The 17,362-nt window shown below is 41.2% G+C and overlaps 6 protein-coding genes across 7 annotated transcripts; 4 read left to right on the forward strand and 2 right to left on the reverse strand.

Annotated features, from left to right (window-relative positions):
* Positions 1-318: 318 nt before the first annotated feature.
* Positions 319-2,223, reverse strand: LOC131212726 (mitochondrial import inner membrane translocase subunit Tim17-A-like). The gene is made up of 3 exons (XM_058206706.1): positions 2,126-2,223; positions 1,650-1,816; positions 319-1,571 (listed from the first exon to the last, which is right to left on the reverse strand). The coding sequence occupies exons 2-3, from the start codon at positions 1,791-1,793 to the stop codon at positions 1,164-1,166; spliced, it is 552 nt and encodes a 183-aa protein (XP_058062689.1). The 5' UTR covers positions 1,794-1,816; positions 2,126-2,223; the 3' UTR covers positions 319-1,163.
* A 601-nt stretch (positions 2,224-2,824) lies between these two features.
* LOC131212725 (uncharacterized) lies at positions 2,825-3,939 on the forward strand. Its single transcript, XM_058206705.1, has 3 exons — positions 2,825-3,042; positions 3,096-3,213; positions 3,296-3,939. The coding sequence occupies exons 1-3, from the start codon at positions 2,947-2,949 to the stop codon at positions 3,937-3,939; spliced, it is 858 nt and encodes a 285-aa protein (XP_058062688.1). The 5' UTR covers positions 2,825-2,946.
* A 355-nt stretch (positions 3,940-4,294) lies between these two features.
* LOC131212724 (nuclear receptor binding SET domain protein-like) lies at positions 4,295-9,047 on the forward strand. Of its 2 annotated transcripts, none has more exons than XM_058206703.1 (3): positions 4,295-4,834; positions 4,906-8,185; positions 8,272-9,047. In XM_058206703.1, exons 2-3 carry the CDS (start codon positions 4,979-4,981, stop codon positions 8,533-8,535), a joined length of 3,471 nt encoding a protein of 1,156 aa, XP_058062686.1. In that variant the 5' UTR covers positions 4,295-4,834; positions 4,906-4,978; the 3' UTR covers positions 8,536-9,047. The 2 variants fall into 2 exon arrangements, with proteins under 2 accessions (XP_058062686.1, XP_058062687.1); XM_058206704.1 differs by lacking the exon at positions 8,272-9,047 and having other exon boundaries at positions 4,906-7,870; positions 7,929-8,134.
* Positions 9,048-9,309: 262 nt separating this feature from the next.
* LOC131208776 (beclin-1-like protein) lies at positions 9,310-11,409 on the reverse strand. Its single transcript, XM_058201662.1, has 2 exons — positions 10,077-11,409; positions 9,310-10,009 (listed from the first exon to the last, which is right to left on the reverse strand). Exons 1-2 carry the CDS (start codon positions 11,237-11,239, stop codon positions 9,898-9,900), a joined length of 1,275 nt encoding a protein of 424 aa, XP_058057645.1. The 5' UTR covers positions 11,240-11,409; the 3' UTR covers positions 9,310-9,897.
* Positions 11,410-11,850: 441 nt separating this feature from the next.
* LOC131211070 (uncharacterized) lies at positions 11,851-14,172 on the forward strand. The gene is made up of 3 exons (XM_058204420.1): positions 11,851-11,929; positions 13,204-13,249; positions 13,538-14,172. The coding sequence occupies exons 2-3, from the start codon at positions 13,211-13,213 to the stop codon at positions 14,087-14,089; spliced, it is 591 nt and encodes a 196-aa protein (XP_058060403.1). The 5' UTR covers positions 11,851-11,929; positions 13,204-13,210; the 3' UTR covers positions 14,090-14,172.
* A 1,191-nt stretch (positions 14,173-15,363) lies between these two features.
* On the forward strand, positions 15,364-16,691 carry LOC131210582 (uncharacterized). Its single transcript, XM_058203851.1, has 2 exons — positions 15,364-15,438; positions 15,506-16,691. Exons 1-2 carry the CDS (start codon positions 15,388-15,390, stop codon positions 16,541-16,543), a joined length of 1,089 nt encoding a protein of 362 aa, XP_058059834.1. The 5' UTR covers positions 15,364-15,387; the 3' UTR covers positions 16,544-16,691.
* Positions 16,692-17,362: the final 671 nt, after the last annotated feature.

The following is a 17,362-nucleotide window of genomic DNA, read 5'->3' on the forward strand; positions in this document are numbered from 1 at the left end:
TTACGACCTGTGGAATCGTGGAATATCCGGAGCACGTTCTGTTCGCGTGTCCCAGGTTCGTGGATGCCTAAAACCACATGCGATCGAAAATTTTGGAGATCGAGTCTGTCTGGACAACATCATTCAACTGGAATCTGGCTAGGATGGGCCAAATACTCGGGCACGGGCCTCCTTTCGGAGCCGTGGCCCACAGCTTTCTAAAAAAAAACAGTGCTGCCATAAATCTGTGTTCAGAAACGGTGAGTAATAGACCAATTGAGTGCTATAGAACAATGAGGATTCGTATTTATCGCATTGTCATTTAATGTTTCAATTGTTTCAATTAGTTTTACAAGAACTCTCTTTTCTAGCTTACATTCGTTACATACACTGCTACAGTTTGTGCTGTTTTGGTGAGAAGATTTGAGAATATTCTGCTTGCGTAGGTTAATCTATGAAAGAACCAAGTCAATGGAAACGAAAACCACTCAGCCGTTGGGGATTATAGTTGGTTGATTGGTTGGCTGATGTTGGTTATCTTATATGTTTCGTCGCACGTATAAATGATAAAGTAGATATGCAGAGCTTCATAATTGTTATCCGTTCAAAGTTAAGTAAAACTAAGTCAACAAGTTTTTTACGGCGCTAACACGGCTCATATTATTCAAGTCGAACTTCGAAAGTATTTCTCTATAATTATAAGTCCTTCGTGAAACAATATTTTTTTTAAATATTCTGGTATCAGTAACAAAACTAGCAGCTTTATTTATTGGTCATTTCTTTGAGGATTGCTCTTTTGCATGAATTACATAAAAGGAAATCAATCGACAAAAATTTTCAATAAAAATAAATCATGCTTTTAGGTCTCTTACGTTCAACAATATGATTATCGCTCTTCTTTCACACATCTTACACGTAACATTCGCACATTCATTATGTACATCTCTGGAAGGAAAAGACAGTCAATGTAGCTAACAGTATAATCACAATCGTAGCATTAAAATTGACCATAACATTTTCTTTATAGAGATATAGTGAGCTTTATACTACAATCATACCTACATTCATCAGTTTAAATTAATCATACAATGTACACATCCTTAATCTTTACGGGACTCTCTTGTTATTCGCTTACTTCATATCGACCGCTCGGAATATGTTACACTATTCCAGTCAGGAGTTTTTCATTGGTAGTTGCTCTGACTCGGCTGTCCAAACGCAAACGCCGATGAAGATGAAGCTGAAGACGTCGATTGTTGTTGACCTGGGTCGCCTAGCGCCGCAGGATCATCTGTTGGTGGCGCAGGGTTGCGAAACTGTTCCGCAGATATGCGCGTAAACATAATGCCGACGCCTTCGATCAATGCCAGCAGGACACCACCGATCACAGCACTACCGATCATCGCTGGAACACCGTTGCGTGCAGCGAGAATACCACCAGTTGCAGCGCCGCTTATGATCGAATTCCACGGATCTTCCTTCTTGCGAAAGTGCACAAGAGTACAGTCGATAGTGCTGAACATTCCTCCCCAAACAGCAAAGTTCCCCGCAATGATTGGCGAACGGCTTTTAATTGCTGTTAAGCTGCCCAACTGCAATGATTTAAACGACCTCGTTCAGCTATATACGATCGTTCGGTGATAAAATCTTTTGCCAATACATTTACATACCAACCGCCGATTCATTCCCGAAGGTGCATTCCGAAATCCTTTGATCGCCTGAAACACGCCACCGCCGATGCAACCCATAGCAAATGCGCCGCCACAATCGTCTACAATCCGATAAGGACATGGTTCTCTAGCGTACTCCTCCATCGTTTCCAGGAACTATCGCGAGTCTACGCAAACATGAAACAAAACAAACCGGAAATCAAAATGATAACATACATTTGGTGAAGTTCTATTTTACTCAATAGCAACAATGATCAACCAATGTTAAATGAAGGCATCATGCGTAATCTATAAGGATGTTTCTTAATTTTTATACGTATGAGGCGATATTGTCTATAGAATGTTACGCAAATGCCAAACTTCCTCATGGGCCGCATGGCACACATTGAACCACCGGTAGATACTAATCGAGGTTATTCATAGCCTCTATTTAATGCACACTACACTATTTTATTGAAGCACTTATCAACACGTACCGTAGAAGCAAGTTTTATCACAATTTCAGCTTTATTACATCAACTTCTATGTAATTCTTTTTTCGTTCGTTTATTCGATCGCTTCTGAGTTCTCACTGTGACAGATTTGCTGTCAACTGCGCTTAAAAACTGGTCGTTCCTGCAGTTACTGCAGCATGCTTCGAAAGTACAAAATTTCGACATTCGAGCAACTTCGAAATCAAACATTGTGCTTTTTGATTCTACAGTTGGAGCAAAGGACCATAAACACAAAATATCAGATCTTTGTGTGATATAGCGAATTTGAGCAAGATGAATTCTTAAATCACACATCGAAAACCATTTTCTCAAATTAGACACAAAACGATATATTACATTACATTACTTTTTTCTCCACAAGTAAAGATGTAAAGCAGGAGCCACACGAAGCGTAAAAACTAGCGTAAAATTAATTTGTAATGCCGCCTCGGCCAAAACTTATACGTTTTGACGGACGTTGCTACGCCGCAACGTCACCACACCGTCATATCAACAAATGCTTGCCGCTCGGAATACTTCCCTATTCACCTTCACTGATAATATAGATAAACTGATAATACAAAAGAGAACGGCAAGCTATCACACTTTGATGGCCAATTATTCTCTTATCGTTCTTATGACACGGAGCGCGCATCAAACCTCCTTGGAGAATGAGTCAGTTCAGTTTTTGCGTTTGGAGAGGTGATAGCTTTCTTTGATTCACGTTGCAAACAAAAAGCAGATGCGAATAAAAACAAATAATTCACGTTTAAAGAAAACCCTGCTGGACTGTGAATCGATTGCAAAGACATCGCAACACCACGATGGCGAAATCTAAATGGAATCTACTGTTCGCCACATTTGTTTTATCTTGTGCATCTCTAACAAGTCTCATAGTGTCGCTTTGCACTCCTTATTGGGTATAATGAAATGTTTTTTTTTTAATCACTAATAAAAGTAAACATGTTTTCAGATTAATTCGGAGGCATACGAAAGCAGTGCCTATAAAAACAGTATAATCAACTACGGCCTATTTACTGGGTCGCTTACTCAGAACTTTCTGCCTAATCAACGATACTTCGATCTAACTAGTACGTAATTATAATAGTGGAGTGCACCCGTTCACAAAAGGACGTCTTTCTTACAATTAAATTCTTTTATTTTATTATTTAGTAAGCTGCCTTTATGGCGAGTATGTGTGCGCATACAGTTGTCAAGATACAGAGGATAGCCGAACGGAAGAAGTGCTGCTACTTTTACAAGGTTTACGACCAGTTGATTGTCCTTTACGAACATCTAGACAACTTACAGTAGAAAAACCAAGTCAGCCAATAATTTCCCAGCAGCGCCAGAATTCAAGCCCTCATAATCGTAGTGACTTCATCAACACAGGCTTCTGGATATCGACAGTTGTGTTTGTTGGTATCGCCATTGGATTTGCCGGAACTGCTGCAAGTTTTTCCATAATCAATGTTTTATTCAATCCCGTTGAGCCAATTTTCAGTGTTTTCGGGCTGTACATTTGGAACGGAGCGGCTATTGGAGCAAGCACATTATCCTTAATTTTGTGGGGTTCTTTATTTGCAAACACACTCAAGGAAAACATAGCCGTCACCGACACACTCACCGTACAACTCCCGTACAGCTCAAAAGGATTGGCTTCGTTGGGTGTTTGTTACTGGCTTTTACTTTTGCCGGTTGGTTTACATGCCATCAATGTTGGGCTATTACTTATACGTCGATACGTAATCAACAGGGAACCACCTCCCACGACGATAGATGTAGATAGTTCGGACTTAACGATAATCATGTACTAACAAAAAATTATAATGACGAGGAATAAAGCTGTATAACTGTATAACGTCAAAGAGGCATGTTCCCAAATCTCTACGAATATAGAGATGCTTTTTTAACTGTAATAAGTGCTTTTTTCCATTCATGTACAGCATCTGTAGTAAACTACTTTACAAAATAACATTTTTGGACTGCATAAGACGATTGAATCGACTTGTCATGAACATTGATGATTTGTCATTCGAAACGATGACACAACCCTGTGAAGGCGTCTGATTTGGCATAATACCGCGACTTGCGACTTGTTCGTTCGTGTTCGTTTAAGATTTACACAGCGTTTTTAACTGTTTGTAGCATCGGCAAGCAATATTACTTTTTCAAAGTGTTTGGCAGATGCATTACATTACAAAGAAGTTTTGATGCTACGGTTGCAATCATATTTCGTACAGAGAGAAAATTTGGAGCAAACTACGCTTTACAAGCGTCGATGCCCAGTGTTAAAACTGTAGTGAACCACCGACCGAAAAAAGCTTCAAAAAACCCGTAAGGAGATATGAAAGTACACTAATATACAAAACAAAAGTGTTAATTATGCAATGGTTCTCTCATTCTACTTCAATATCAGAACTTAATATGCGTTCATAACCTTTCATTTGTTTGAAGCGGTACAGCTGTCAAACGTCCGTGTTCGTTGCGTTATGCCACACTTTTGGCGGTATTTCTTAATGCGCATTCTTGCATCTTCGTATATACAAATAGAATGTGAAGTTCTGGTTCAACACATATGAGTACCCAGCGCGATTTTTTCGCGTGTAGTGCATTCGGGGGTTTTGAAGTAAAACTTGCACCCTGCTCCTAATCAAAAGAAATATTCACTACTCGCTCAAACCAAAACAAAACCTACTATAGATAACACGGGTAAGATCGTCGAAGGATAATCGCTGAACATTTTAAGGCAACTTGTTGTTTTTTCGTGCCCATCATTGTAGGAAACAACAACTGTTGTTATTCTCTTCGACTGTTACACGGCGACGTATAGAGTGCCAAGAAAATACTCCCAAAATGCAGCAAGTTTCTCAAAATATTTCATCGTGCGAGGGAGAAACTACTTTAATCGACTATGAATCGAGAAAGGCCAATAAGAGCGCGGAAATCATTGTTCGATCCAAACAAGAGCGTAGCATGCTGAAACAATTACAAACATCATTGAGCCCAAAAATGACAGAAATTGTGGTGAATAGAGACCAACGCGTCAGTCGTTATGGACGCCACCAGAAACAGAAAGAAAACTTGAACTGCCTTCCGGTGGATGTGGCAAAGTTTGTCCCTTCTACCCATTGTAGATCACCTGCCAAATATAAACCAAAACCGAAGGCAGATCCATCTCATGTCGTACCAGATAACTGGCCACAGAAAGTGGAAGTGAAGGAAGAGCCTTTAGAATTACCGGTTGACAACGATAAGCTCTTGCAATCCGACGGATTGAAGATGGAAATGGATGTAGCGATCCCGATGATGCAAGAGTCCAGTGAAGAACTGTTAGCAATGGATGAAATCAACATTATTGGCATGGATATTAGTTTCAACAACGATTCCAGCAAAAAATCTACACTAGCTTCCCCATTGCATGCAGATTGTCTTGCTAGTGTATTCCATCGCTCATATGATGCAGACAGTGCTAAGGGTTCATCCATTAACTTTGACGACATACGAGTTGCGGACATCTGTTGGGGTACTCAAAGTAAGAATCAATTGCATTGGCCTTGTATCATACGTTCAGACCCGGACTCGGGGCTAACGACGCGGAAATCTATTGTCAAGGAACATTCTATGGAAGTACACGTATCGTTTTTTGGAGACAATGGTCGTCGTGCTTGGTTGAAAGAAACGTTAATAATACCCTTCGATGGAATGGATAACTATTGCACTAGAGTGAACAATCTTGATTTTGGAAAAGCAGTGCGAACAAAGATGAAGTTGGCAATGCGAGGAAAAGCGGTTTGGAAAACAGCTTGCGAAATAGCAGAATCTTACTGTAGGCTACCGTTTGATGCACGTCTCGAGAAATTTGAAGAAAATTTAAAACAGCAGCAATCATCACGCAAGCGTTTGAAAAAAGCTACGAAAAACGATGGGGCAATAGACTTTTCGGATACCATAAAGCGGTCGGAATCGTCAGAAAGTCTTACGTATGAGAACATTTACAGTGTGACGGATATAGGAAAGCAAAATTATAAAAGCCGTCCCGCTCATTCGTCTACGCTCTATGAGAACACTATTGACCGTTTCTTTCGTTCATTGGATCATAACGTTTCGAATGACGAATCAGTGGTTGCCGATAAATTTGACCTGCATGAGTACGTAGTGTTAATGAAATTCATCCGTTTGTTCCTCTTCAATGGGCGCACAGATCCTACGATGGAGGAAAAGTTGCAAACTTATGTGAAGCAAATTTGTTGTCTTAAAAAAAAAACCAATGGAACCGAACGAACTGTTGCTCTGAAAAGGAATAAATCATTGTGGAAGGCTCTTCATGCCTTCGGCATCAACCTGGCTGAAGAAAATGCAGAAACGGAATCCTATTCAGCTTCGAAAAGACAATCACGTCCGCGCAAGGAAGATCAGAGTCTAGAGGAGAAGTTTATTTTTTGTCTCGATCGAAACTACCTCACTAACGGCCTTCCAAAAGGTTACGTTTGCAATATATGCCAGCAACCAAACGACGTCGTGAAATGTAGCAAGTGTAACCAACATGTGCATATCAACTGCATCACAACAGATGATCTGGCGCGGGAATCTATGAACATAAAGATAGAACAGAAATGCTTTCTCTGTCCCGAATGCATTCATCATGCCGATAACGATGATGTTAGTTGGAGGAAGTGCTTCATTTGCAGTGATGAACAATCCGAAGTAGAAGGAAAGCTGAAGTATCGCTGCATCGCCAATTCCTGCACACAAGTTTACCATTTGAACTGTTTGTCATTATTTCCACAATACCGAGAAATGGATCAACAAACCATCATCTGTCCCTATCACGTGTGCCATACGTGTGTGTCCGATGATCCCAAAGGCAAATCTTCTAACACAAAGTTAGCTTTAGTGCGATGCACCCAGTGTCCATCCGCGTACCATTCGGATGAAAGGTGTATTCCCGCCGGATCACAGTTTATAACTAATAAGCAAATCGTTTGTCCGAAGCACAGTCTACTGGAGAGAGCGACAAATGTTAACTGGTGCTTTCTTTGCTGCAAAACAGGCGACGACATTTTAGTGCTGTGCGACACTTGCCCCATAGCAGTCCACCGCGGATGTCTTAATGAGCTACTCCCGGAAGGAAAGTATATTTGCGACATGTGCAAGTACGGTCGCTTCCCGTTATATAACGAAATAGTTTTGGTTAAGATGGGAAAATTTCGTTGGTGGCCAGCACTAACACTCCCACCTCCTGCGGTACCGGAAAATCTGAAACAAATGCTCCACGAGCCGGGAGACATATGTGTGAAGTTTTTCTTTACGCATGATATGGCTTGGATTAATCGACGATCAATGTATCTGTACGATAATGGCGACTCTGAGAACCTGGGAGCTCAAAAGTCAGGAACCTTAAACCAGCGATATCATAAAGCTATGCAAGAAGCTCGAACAATATTCAATGTTTTGGAAACTCGAAAAACTAAAAACCCTCTGGAGGATACGAGGCCGCCGTCGTTTTTCAAGATCAAGGCAAATCGCTACATTGCCCCCCTGAAGCAATCCTACCGCAGATCATTGCAATCGAAGGAAATATTAGATTCTGTGTGCAACTGTTGCGTGGACGATGACGATCCGTGTGGCATTGGCTCATCGTGCATCAATCGCGCTACTTTAGTGGAGTGCAACCCAAAAACGTGCTCCGCCAAAAACCGGTGCATGAACCAATGCTTTGCAAAGAGGGATTACCCAGCGCTAGAAGTGCGTCGTTTCGCCGACCGAGGACATGGGCTTGTGACGAAAACAAATCTCATTCAAGGGCAATTCGTTATTGAATACGTTGGCGAGGTCATCAACAAGCAAGAGTTTCAACGTAGACTAAACCAGATGGAAGAGCGAAAGGAACAAAATTTCTACTTTCTGGAACTCGATGCAGAAATCTTCATTGACGCAGGACCCAAAGGCAATCTCGCACGCTTCATAAACCATTCGTGCGAGCCCAATTGTGAGATACAAAAGTGGAATGTCGGCAACACACGCGTGATAGGCATTTTTGCGCTGAAAGACATCAATACGGTAAGTCCTGAGTACTGGTCGGGTGTAAAAGAAGATGCTAATGTTAGTACATGATATAATATATTGTAAATGTTAATGGTCCACAGAATGACGAACTCACGTTTGACTACTGTTGGGAGAAATTTGGCGAGAAGCAGCCGTGCTTGTGCGGAGCCAAAAAATGTTCAGGAATAATCGGAGAAAAGTATCGGATACTGAAAGCGGAACTACCATCACTTACGAACGCGAATACGAACACGAAAACCAAAGGCTTGTTAAGTCGAAAACGTCGTTTGCAAACTAAGCCTAGGGCTGGAAAGAAAATCAAAACCGAAGACTCCGAAGATACTTTGATGCCTCCGCCATTATAGCATCGAATTGAATGAATTACGTTGTAGATCACAATGAAGAACATGTGCCTCGTTCAACGAAAATAGCGAATGTAGGATAATAATCTTTTGCTTTGAAGATAACAAGATATTAGCAGAACATAAGAAATTTCAAACGAATAGTAACGACAAGAGTGTGCATATGGTTTTTTTAAGTTGATTCGTTGATTTTAAAGTTTTAAAATGCTTTGCTTTTTATGCATGTTCGTTTTCTTTGCTTATGTTGATATTTTTTAATGACGCGGGGCAATTTTGAATAACAATCTTTTCTGCTGCAACATTTATCTTCAATAGGAATTAGGCATCGTTAGTTTTAAAATGCGAGTTGGAAATGCGAAAATAATTAACTAGTGACGATATTTCTTTGTTGTTTTCGTTCGTCGATTGATCGGAAAGATGTTGCAGCTAGTCTGAGAAACTTTCCAGTAATTTGATTTCCGATGTTCTTTTGTTACATTTTCATTGCTGTTGCGAAATAAATAAGACGTATTTCAACGAAACGAATTGATGTTACCAACATTGTTTACATTAATAGAAAATGCAGAGGCAAATATCGGCTACTACTGCCAAACGTCTCTATAATTCAAAAGTAAAAAAAAATAGAAAATGCATAGGTCTGTTGTAAAATGTCTGTTGAAGTAGTTTTGTGTCGTTTTTTTTTATTTTAAAGTATAAGTATACGATTCACCTAAACATTTTTTGCTTTCGTTTGTGTAACATTTTCTTTAATCCATCTTTTTTCATCTCTTTCCTATGTGTAATATATTGTTTTGCATTCTTCATGTTTATCCTGTTACAACAGTACAGATAGATTGTATAATTCTTTCAATAACAGTTAGCGAACCGAAATAGCTTAATAGCTTTGTTTCTTCTAGTAGGTAAAAATTACACTTAGTCGAATACCTCTTCAGTTACTACTAATTGTTGCTAATAAAAAAACTAAAACTAAATAATCAACTTCGAAAAATAATTCCCCGTATGTATTTGTGTTTGTTACTAATAATACATAGAATAATTTAACATGTAGTATTCTTTTACGCAGAACGGAAAGAAAGTGCCTGGCATTACTTTACGAGTGTAAGACCAGTAAAGAAGCATATAGCATTATCTATTCGTCCGAATTGTAGGAGTTGTTATCTGATCTCATCGAAACAAAAGAAATGAGAAACCTCCAATTACATTAGAAAGTAAGATTTTGCTCTACAGTGTTACCAAGAAAATTTGAACCATGTTTGTAGGAGTAACGACAACTGTTTAATCGTGTATAGTTTGTATCTAACTGATACGTTTATTACGTTGGCTTCGCCTCACAAAAATTGTTTATTCTATCTGCTGTTCTATCCTTCATCGTTTTTCCTCTATGAATTGAGACGATACCCAGGTTAATACCCACTTCAGGTTGGTGAGCAGATACTTCAGCGCTTTGGTCCACTGTTCTTCGGAGTTGAACTGAATCCTGTAACGAAAACGAAAAAATCGCTTGAAATTCAGAGGCGTAATACACTAAGAGTGACCATGCTTACTTAATCGAGAAACTGCTTCCAGTCGAAGCATCTTCGATCTTTCCTTTTTCCATCAGATAAGGTAAACAGAAGTCCGGATCACGTCGAACAATTTCTTCTTTGAACTGTTGCAAACAATCGAGGAAGGCAACCATAGCCGCGTCGTATTTTGAGTCCCACAAAAACCGGAAACCTCCGTTGCCGTAGAGCGGAAGCTCCTTACCTTCCCCAAGTAGTTCAATATAGGAATGATTACCGTACGGCACAAGGCGGTACTGCTTAAAACTGAAACTCATTTTTCGCGCCAAGGCGGATAGTAGCAGACAAGTTTGGCCCCAGGCAGCATTAATTTCTGACCAGTCCACCGGTGCAGATGGGAGCCGTCCCAAACGGAAATTGTTGATCGTCCCAAAGTGCCCCGAATGCCAGATGTGAAAAGTAGCATTGAACACGTTGGTTTTTTTCAGTTTATCCAGCTGACATTGAGCATACGCCATTTGGCACTCGAGGGAACGGAATTCGTCTTCAGTGGTGATAACATCCCGCCGATGCTTCGTATACTCGCGCCAGTATTTTTCTTCCTCTCGTTCAAGTCGCTGCTTTTCTTTTTCTTGCTCCTCCACTCCTCCTCGGATGGCTTGTTCGTCGCGGGACAGACTGGCCAACTCTTCAAGAAGTTTACTTTCGTCACGCTTCAACCCACTCAATTCCTCTTCAAGCTGCACAATATCCGGGACATCATCCGTCATTTCAAGCCGTTTTAGATAGTTGTTGTAGTCGTTCCATTCCTCCTCAGCCACCTTTAGTTGTTTGTCCATCAACTCTAGCAGCGTATCGGTGCATTCGTCACAAAGCGGGTGATCTATTTCTGAGTTGTTCGATAGCGCATCAAAGAGCTCTGCTTTGATACGGAGATGTTGACCAAGCGATTCTTTGTCCGGACCGTCCGAAAGAAGCATGAATCCGCCGTTGGTATCAATCGTCGATTCCGCAGTACGGAATGGTCTGACCAGATGATCAAAGCTGACGGACTGCGACTCCAAATCTAAGTCTAGGTGGGCATTGATCGGCAACGCCAACTCGGCGAGCGAATGCTCGTTTAGGCTAGCAAATGTATCATCAACATGGATTGGCTGCAGACATCGCTGGCACGAAAAGCTGACGCTGACTTTTGCATCGTTCATGTTGAATCACATATATCACAAAGAAGCATCCGAAAAACTGATAGATAAAGCTTGCAGGTCAAATGGCGACAAAGGTTTCAAACAATCCACCGTATATCGAGCTAACGCTAATAATTGATCTCCTTCGTTCTTCGAAAATTCCACAACACCGTCAATAGAAAAGTTGGTTTAGTGATTTCTCAATATTTTGACATTCCGAAAACAAATTATCTTTCTCACTTCTTGATTCCCATCCTCTCTCTCTATTCTACCTCTTCAATCGCTGTCTTTGAAATCTACTCGGTTATACATGCAGGTTGAATTCTTCCCCCATTTTGTTACGCATTGTTACTTGCACAGATGTTACCCAGATGTTGTTTCTATATTTCATTAAATCGATAACAATTTTTGTGGCTTTTTATCGCGTTTTTTGACATTTTTAAGCCAAACTTTCAAATTATAAAAAAATACGAACTCGGTTATAAAACCAATTACCCCAATATAAACGCACAACGCATTTTGGAACGCAACGATTAGTTTCGCGTTTTTCATTACCCGGACGTCAAACTTTATTTTCTAATGCGTTGTTGTGTTATTGGAGATTTTGAACGCGCGGCTTCATTCGTCTATAACTTCTCGAAGCGAATGAACTTGCATTAATTGTTTTCGCCCGCTTTATTGTTATTTTGTTTTTCGTTAGTAAACCTAAAGGTAAGAGCTGAGTTCTGTGAAAGTCCGTCTAGCGCTTTTTTGTGGCGTGTGCACCGTGCGTGCGAATAAGGCGTCTTTTCGAATAATGATAAATCCTTGTGTTTGTGTTGCTAAAGAATAAGTATTTTGATTGTTAGTTAGTTATTGCTGTTTGGTTACCTGCTGCGCGTCAGGTCCGGTCACTGCTTAGGTGCGTGTGAAGAATGCGAGCCGACCGATTGAACCAATTGGCAAATGGCTTAAAACTCTGATCTTTGGTAAATGGCGGTTGATCTTTAATTTCAAGACGACCCTACGGCTACTAACCGATAAATTTTGCCGTTGGCTGCGAAATCCTTCGGCCAATGCTGCGCCAGGATACGTCAGGAATTTCTTTTCTGTTCAGTCCTGGTCACTAACTAATGGATGTGGTGGGCTTTTTGTTGGTCGCCACTGCGAAATGGGGTTAGGTTTGGTAGATATTCACTAGCCCGGACCCGGCACCGTGGTCACGTTGATGGATCGGGCCGGCTACATTGTGTCGGTGACGATCGTTTCTTCGTTTTCTTATTAGCGAACCGAGCCCTGTTCCTTCATTCGAACGATTCTGTCCATTCGCTGTTGCATTGATGCTGGGGCAAACAATCGATCGTGGCTGTCGCTGTATAGCTAAATAACCAAATGTGAAACTAAATGTTAATTGTCGGCTAAGTTCTAAGCTTCGATTGGTTCTTCGCTAAAGAACCAATCCACCAAATGCTCGGTAGCGTACGTCATCGACCGTAACGGCTGCTCCTTATTCATTAATATGGTGGCCGCTGATGCCGCGAGACCAAATCTGCACCAAACATTCACTCGTTTTGGGTGCATTGGCTTCTTTTGCACGACGTGTAGGTTTTCTGAGCCCCGAAAACGACAATTCTGCTTATTAGCATAACCACCGAGGTGGAAATAAAAACCACCATATCGAAATTATCACATATTTGAGTTGAAGATTCACCACTTTGGAAACAAGTTTTAAATATTTTTGAATTTTCTGCAAGCGTAAAGCGTCCAATTTCGTCAACCTCTAAAGCTAGTGCTAGACGAAGCGTAAAACCTAGCGTAAGAGCAAAGGGTAATGGCAAATCGCTTACACTTATTTCAAAAAGGCTTATACGTTCGCGGAGTGTAAAACAAAGCTTAAAACCGAGCGTAAACATTGTTTGCAAACACTTTGTTTTCAAACAGGATAATGTAAAGATCTTATTTGTGATGGTTTTTTAATTTTAACTATACATTTATCTCAATTTCAGCAAGAAAATGGATGTCAACAAACAAAATAAAAGAAGCGGAAAACTGGTAAGTATTTATAAGATTAATGCGTAAGCTGCAGTGAGCTGGGTGATCTGGAACGCTCCGGATCCGCTGGACGGAACGGTTAGTTTTCAAAATCAAAGTTAAAGTTTTGGTTAGGTGATTAGTGATGGTCATTTTTTTTGGTCAATTTTGTTAGTAGAATGCAAGAAGGTGTATATTTGCTTTTTACGTTTTAAAGAATTGTGCGGACAGCGGTCCGGATCGCTCCCGGATTTTCGCCGATTAGTGTACTTGATGTTTGATATATGGTTTTCATCCGGGGATTTTCAGATTGGACTAGCGCTACCAACATCACATTCCCACGATGCCATCGACACATCAATCGATCGACAGCAATCGACGGTCATAACACAAGTTCCCTGTTCTTCAGATAATAGCTTTCCGGTCTCTGCCTCTCCTAGCCATTTTTCTGTCGATATCACTCCTGATATCTCGAACAACACTTCAAATAGCCCATCGACAGATTTATTTGCTTCATTCAATGATGACCTATCTAATGATCCCCATAGCTCACAAAATACCGATTCAAATTTGCTTCCACCTGCTTCAACATACTGTGCTCCCACTCCCCCTGTTGCAGCAGCATCCACAACGAGTCAACATCCAAATGATGATGAGCTTGCTGCTTCGCTGCAGGCGCCGGTCGATATAACGAATCGACACCGATGGTTCTCATCCATAATGGGTAGCTTTGTAGCTCGCTGGATGGATAGGTTCGATATTCGATACCATCCTTTGATTATCGAAAGACTATATCAAGCGATGAATAGCATCGAAATGGAAATTGAACAACTCAAGAACGACATGGAGATTAGAAACTGATGGTTGTGACTGACTGATGAACAATGATTTTGTCGTTGATCTGCTCTTCTAGTATTTTGTTGAGCAGAACGTTGCGTCTTCTTCCCGACTAAAGAAGATTGTCCGCATCCACCATCTTCGTCGACGCCTCTGCACGTTGTTGGCGACGATCAATAAATGCTGAATCCACTCCGGATCGTTGGCAATCGCTTCAATTTCTACAAACACTTCAATTCAATTTTAAGTCAAATTCACTTCAAAAAACTGTTGCCGAACTACCTAACTACAGAACAACAGCACCAACAAATATAGTTGCGCGGTTGCAAGCTCGACACCGTCCGAGATTTCCCCGAGGCATATCTGGAAGCACAAGCTTACAGATTCATGTACAAAACAATGTATTTTAGCAGACAATAAACCAGCATGATTCATTAAGCATGGCACCATCCATTTTTTCTTCGTGATCACTCCCAGTATACTATGAATCCCGCTGTTCGGGAAGTACGGTGAATTAGTGTGCTTGGTAGGCTGGTACAGGACATTCTAATTCCTTTGTCGTAAACTTCTTATTCTATTTTCTTATATTATCTGCATCTATCGCCTTCATAATCCTGATCGACGTAATGATCATCTCTTTCATCAGTTCTTTTTGGTTAGTAATGGTCCTGGATGTGCAGTCCTGGTGCCGGAAGATTGGCCTTTTTTTACTCAGCTCAATCCCATCTTGCTGATACAGCAACAAAATCTAAATAAACAGACAAAATTCTTCAGAAATCAACTTACTTCTTCGATTTCTATTTTTTCGGGCCAAAAACACGAATGTAAACACGTTGAAAATTTCGGTATAAACTTTTTTATATTTTAAGCTTGCCACAGGAAGCGTAAACGATTTGGCATTGCATTTTGCTTTTACGCTAGGTTTTACTTCTCGTGTGTCCAGAGCTTAAACCACGTTTGGTACGTTTGTCTATCGGATCGATGTTGATTTCTTGCGTTGCGTTCTGCAAGTATCACAACAATAAGCATGTAAATTTAAAAATATTCCTGTAGTTGCATTGTTTCTAAGCTCCGTCCTAGTAAAAAAGAAGTGAAAAAAAATTGAGAAACATTTGAAACCTTAGTGATGAATAATTAACCCCAATAATAATAATACCCCCAATAATAATAATAATTTGTAATAATTTGTAATAATTAATAATAATAATAATAATAACGCATTTGTGCGCTCAACTGTCATCCGATTCCGTCATCCGACAACAAAAGAAACAAACACCAAACGATCAAAATGACGTTTCGGTAGCGAAGAATCAACACGCAGAATGTCGGGCAATAAAAGTCAAGAAAAACAGATTTCCAGCTCACCAACAATGGTAAGGGCAGCTTATTGAAACACTGGTGATTTCTGTTCAATAATGTGCGTTGTATTGTGCGGTTTAGCTTAACGTTTCAGATAAAAGACCAAAACGCCGCGGTCCTATACACAAGACGCGGCGGCCGTCGGCCGAACACATCGAAAACCAGTACAAAGTTTCTACGACAGACGAAGCAGACACAGAAATGAACACAAGCCAAACATATATTGGCGAACATATATTGCTCCGAGATAAAGTGGACCTCACGGAGGAAGAAGATGATGATGAAATGGAACGAACTGAACGAGAGCCATCGCTGGAACCGCCCTTGAGCATGAGTCAGCATGAGTCGCTGCCTACAAGTAGGAAAGTTCAGTACGAAAACACTACGCCGAGGCATACGGTTCCACCACCATTGTCGCAGGACACTGAGGGCATTGGCAATTTTGTGGTGATCGCAATTTTTTTGGCAATTTCCTTGCTGGTGGCAGCCTATTTGCTTAGTAGCCCGACCTCAAAACCTAGTATGCCAGTGTGTGTTCGTTTCGACACATTAGAATCGAGCTTCGCAACGGTCGATGATACGTTGTGGGATGCATTGAATGTCAGCTTGCAACGTGCCACTGGAGAGAGGCGTCGGCGGGAGCCCGGCACTTTCCTATTCCTGCACCACGGATCTACTAGCACAATGAATGGATTTATAGAAAACATCACGAAAATAACTGCCGGCTGCTTCGGTGGTACGGAACCAATCCTGTTGGACAGTCAGTATTTTAAGCGCTCCGACATCGAAGAAGACTTTGGTGTGTTTATAGCTCAGCAAACGTTGCCACTACGAGAAAAAGGTGTGATGGTCGTGCGAAACCTCGAGGACATCCCACCGAAAGCGGCACAAGCCTTCCACAGCTTTTGTGATCCTGAAGAACCACAGGTGGACAGGGCGTTGATTTACTTCACGATGGACACATCGAAAGTTGAAACTGACCAGGAAAAGAGGAGAGCGATGAGTGCATTGGCAATTGCCGAACATTTGTTACATCGGCTTTGGGAAAATGAGCTTCGACCAGAGGTGCTTGATCCGCTGATAGTGCGCCTTACAGAAAATGTGTATCGCATCGTTTAAATGTGCGTACACTATCCTATATTTTTTTCATATTTTGTGTGATAAATTGGTAGTCTCGTATTCAAATAAATTTTTAAAAAATCCAAAAGCATTCAAATAAATCCAATGCTAGAGCTGGGGCCACACGAAGCGTAAAAGCTAGCGTAAAACCGTTTTGTAATGCCAAATCGTTTACGGAGACGTAAAAACAACATTTTATTTCTCACAGATAGGGGTTAGCGGGTGTTATTTGTCTGCTGGCACCTGTTTCTGGGCTACAAGCGTGGGAATTGATCCTCTGTTTGACCGCTGACTTCCGACACTGTGGTATGTCGGAAAGCGTAGCTCTTTCGCGTAGTGCGCTATTCCGGGCTTTTGCATTTAGTGCGTGAATTTAGCGATGATCTTTGGGGCCACATGGAACAGGCCACAGGACAGCCTAAAGCGACAATTAAGTGCGTTACTGAAACGTTTCGAAGAAGCATTGCAAGGAGCGCACAACAGTTACTTCTAACCTCTACGACACTATTTACTATTTTAAGAATTGATCTATTTGCTTAAACTTGCTTGGCTCTGGGGGTAGTATAGTCGCGTATAGTGCACAGCGTAGTTTTGTGACACCGGATTGTCGGACCGGACACCCATACCTCGGGGGAGGGGCGGCCATACAAACGTTTTCGAGCAAATCGAACCAAATTCTGCAGGCGGGAGTTTTGTGGGGTGTTTTGTTGGTGGGGAAATGTTCTGGTGAAAGCGGGAAGCGGGAAGGAAAGCCGGTCGGATACATCACCGGGAAGTCTGATCCTCAAAAACGCAGTATAATCGAGAAATGAGGATGAA

The sequence above is a fragment of the Anopheles bellator genome, chromosome 2 (genome assembly GCF_943735745.2).
Source record: "Anopheles bellator chromosome 2, idAnoBellAS_SP24_06.2, whole genome shotgun sequence".
NCBI classification, from domain to species: domain Eukaryota; kingdom Metazoa; phylum Arthropoda; class Insecta; order Diptera; family Culicidae; genus Anopheles; species Anopheles bellator.

Coding starts and splice junctions, on each gene's coding strand:
- LOC131212726 (XM_058206706.1), bottom strand. CDS start 1,793: ATGGAGGAGTACGCTAGAGAACCATGTCCTTATCGGATTGTAGACGAT. Junction 1,572..1,649: donor CGGGAATGAATCGGCGGTTG/GTATGTAAATGT, acceptor AAATCATTGCAG/TTGGGCAGCTTAACAGCAAT.
- LOC131212725 (XM_058206705.1), top strand. CDS start 2,947: ATGGCGAAATCTAAATGGAATCTACTGTTCGCCACATTTGTTTTATCT. Junction 3,043..3,095: donor CGCTTTGCACTCCTTATTGG/GTATAATGAAAT, acceptor ACATGTTTTCAG/ATTAATTCGGAGGCATACGA. Junction 3,214..3,295: donor ACGATACTTCGATCTAACTA/GTACGTAATTAT, acceptor TTTATTATTTAG/TAAGCTGCCTTTATGGCGAG.
- LOC131212724 (XM_058206703.1), top strand. CDS start 4,979: ATGCAGCAAGTTTCTCAAAATATTTCATCGTGCGAGGGAGAAACTACT. Junction 8,186..8,271: donor CGCTGAAAGACATCAATACG/GTAAGTCCTGAG, acceptor AATGGTCCACAG/AATGACGAACTCACGTTTGA.
- LOC131208776 (XM_058201662.1), bottom strand. CDS start 11,239: ATGAACGATGCAAAAGTCAGCGTCAGCTTTTCGTGCCAGCGATGTCTG. Junction 10,010..10,076: donor GGAAGCAGTTTCTCGATTAA/GTAAGCATGGTC, acceptor TTTTCGTTACAG/GATTCAGTTCAACTCCGAAG.
- LOC131211070 (XM_058204420.1), top strand. CDS start 13,211: ATGGATGTCAACAAACAAAATAAAAGAAGCGGAAAACTG. Junction 13,250..13,537: donor ATAAAAGAAGCGGAAAACTG/GTAAGTATTTAT, acceptor GGGGATTTTCAG/ATTGGACTAGCGCTACCAAC.
- LOC131210582 (XM_058203851.1), top strand. CDS start 15,388: ATGTCGGGCAATAAAAGTCAAGAAAAACAGATTTCCAGCTCACCAACA. Junction 15,439..15,505: donor TTTCCAGCTCACCAACAATG/GTAAGGGCAGCT, acceptor TGTGCGGTTTAG/CTTAACGTTTCAGATAAAAG.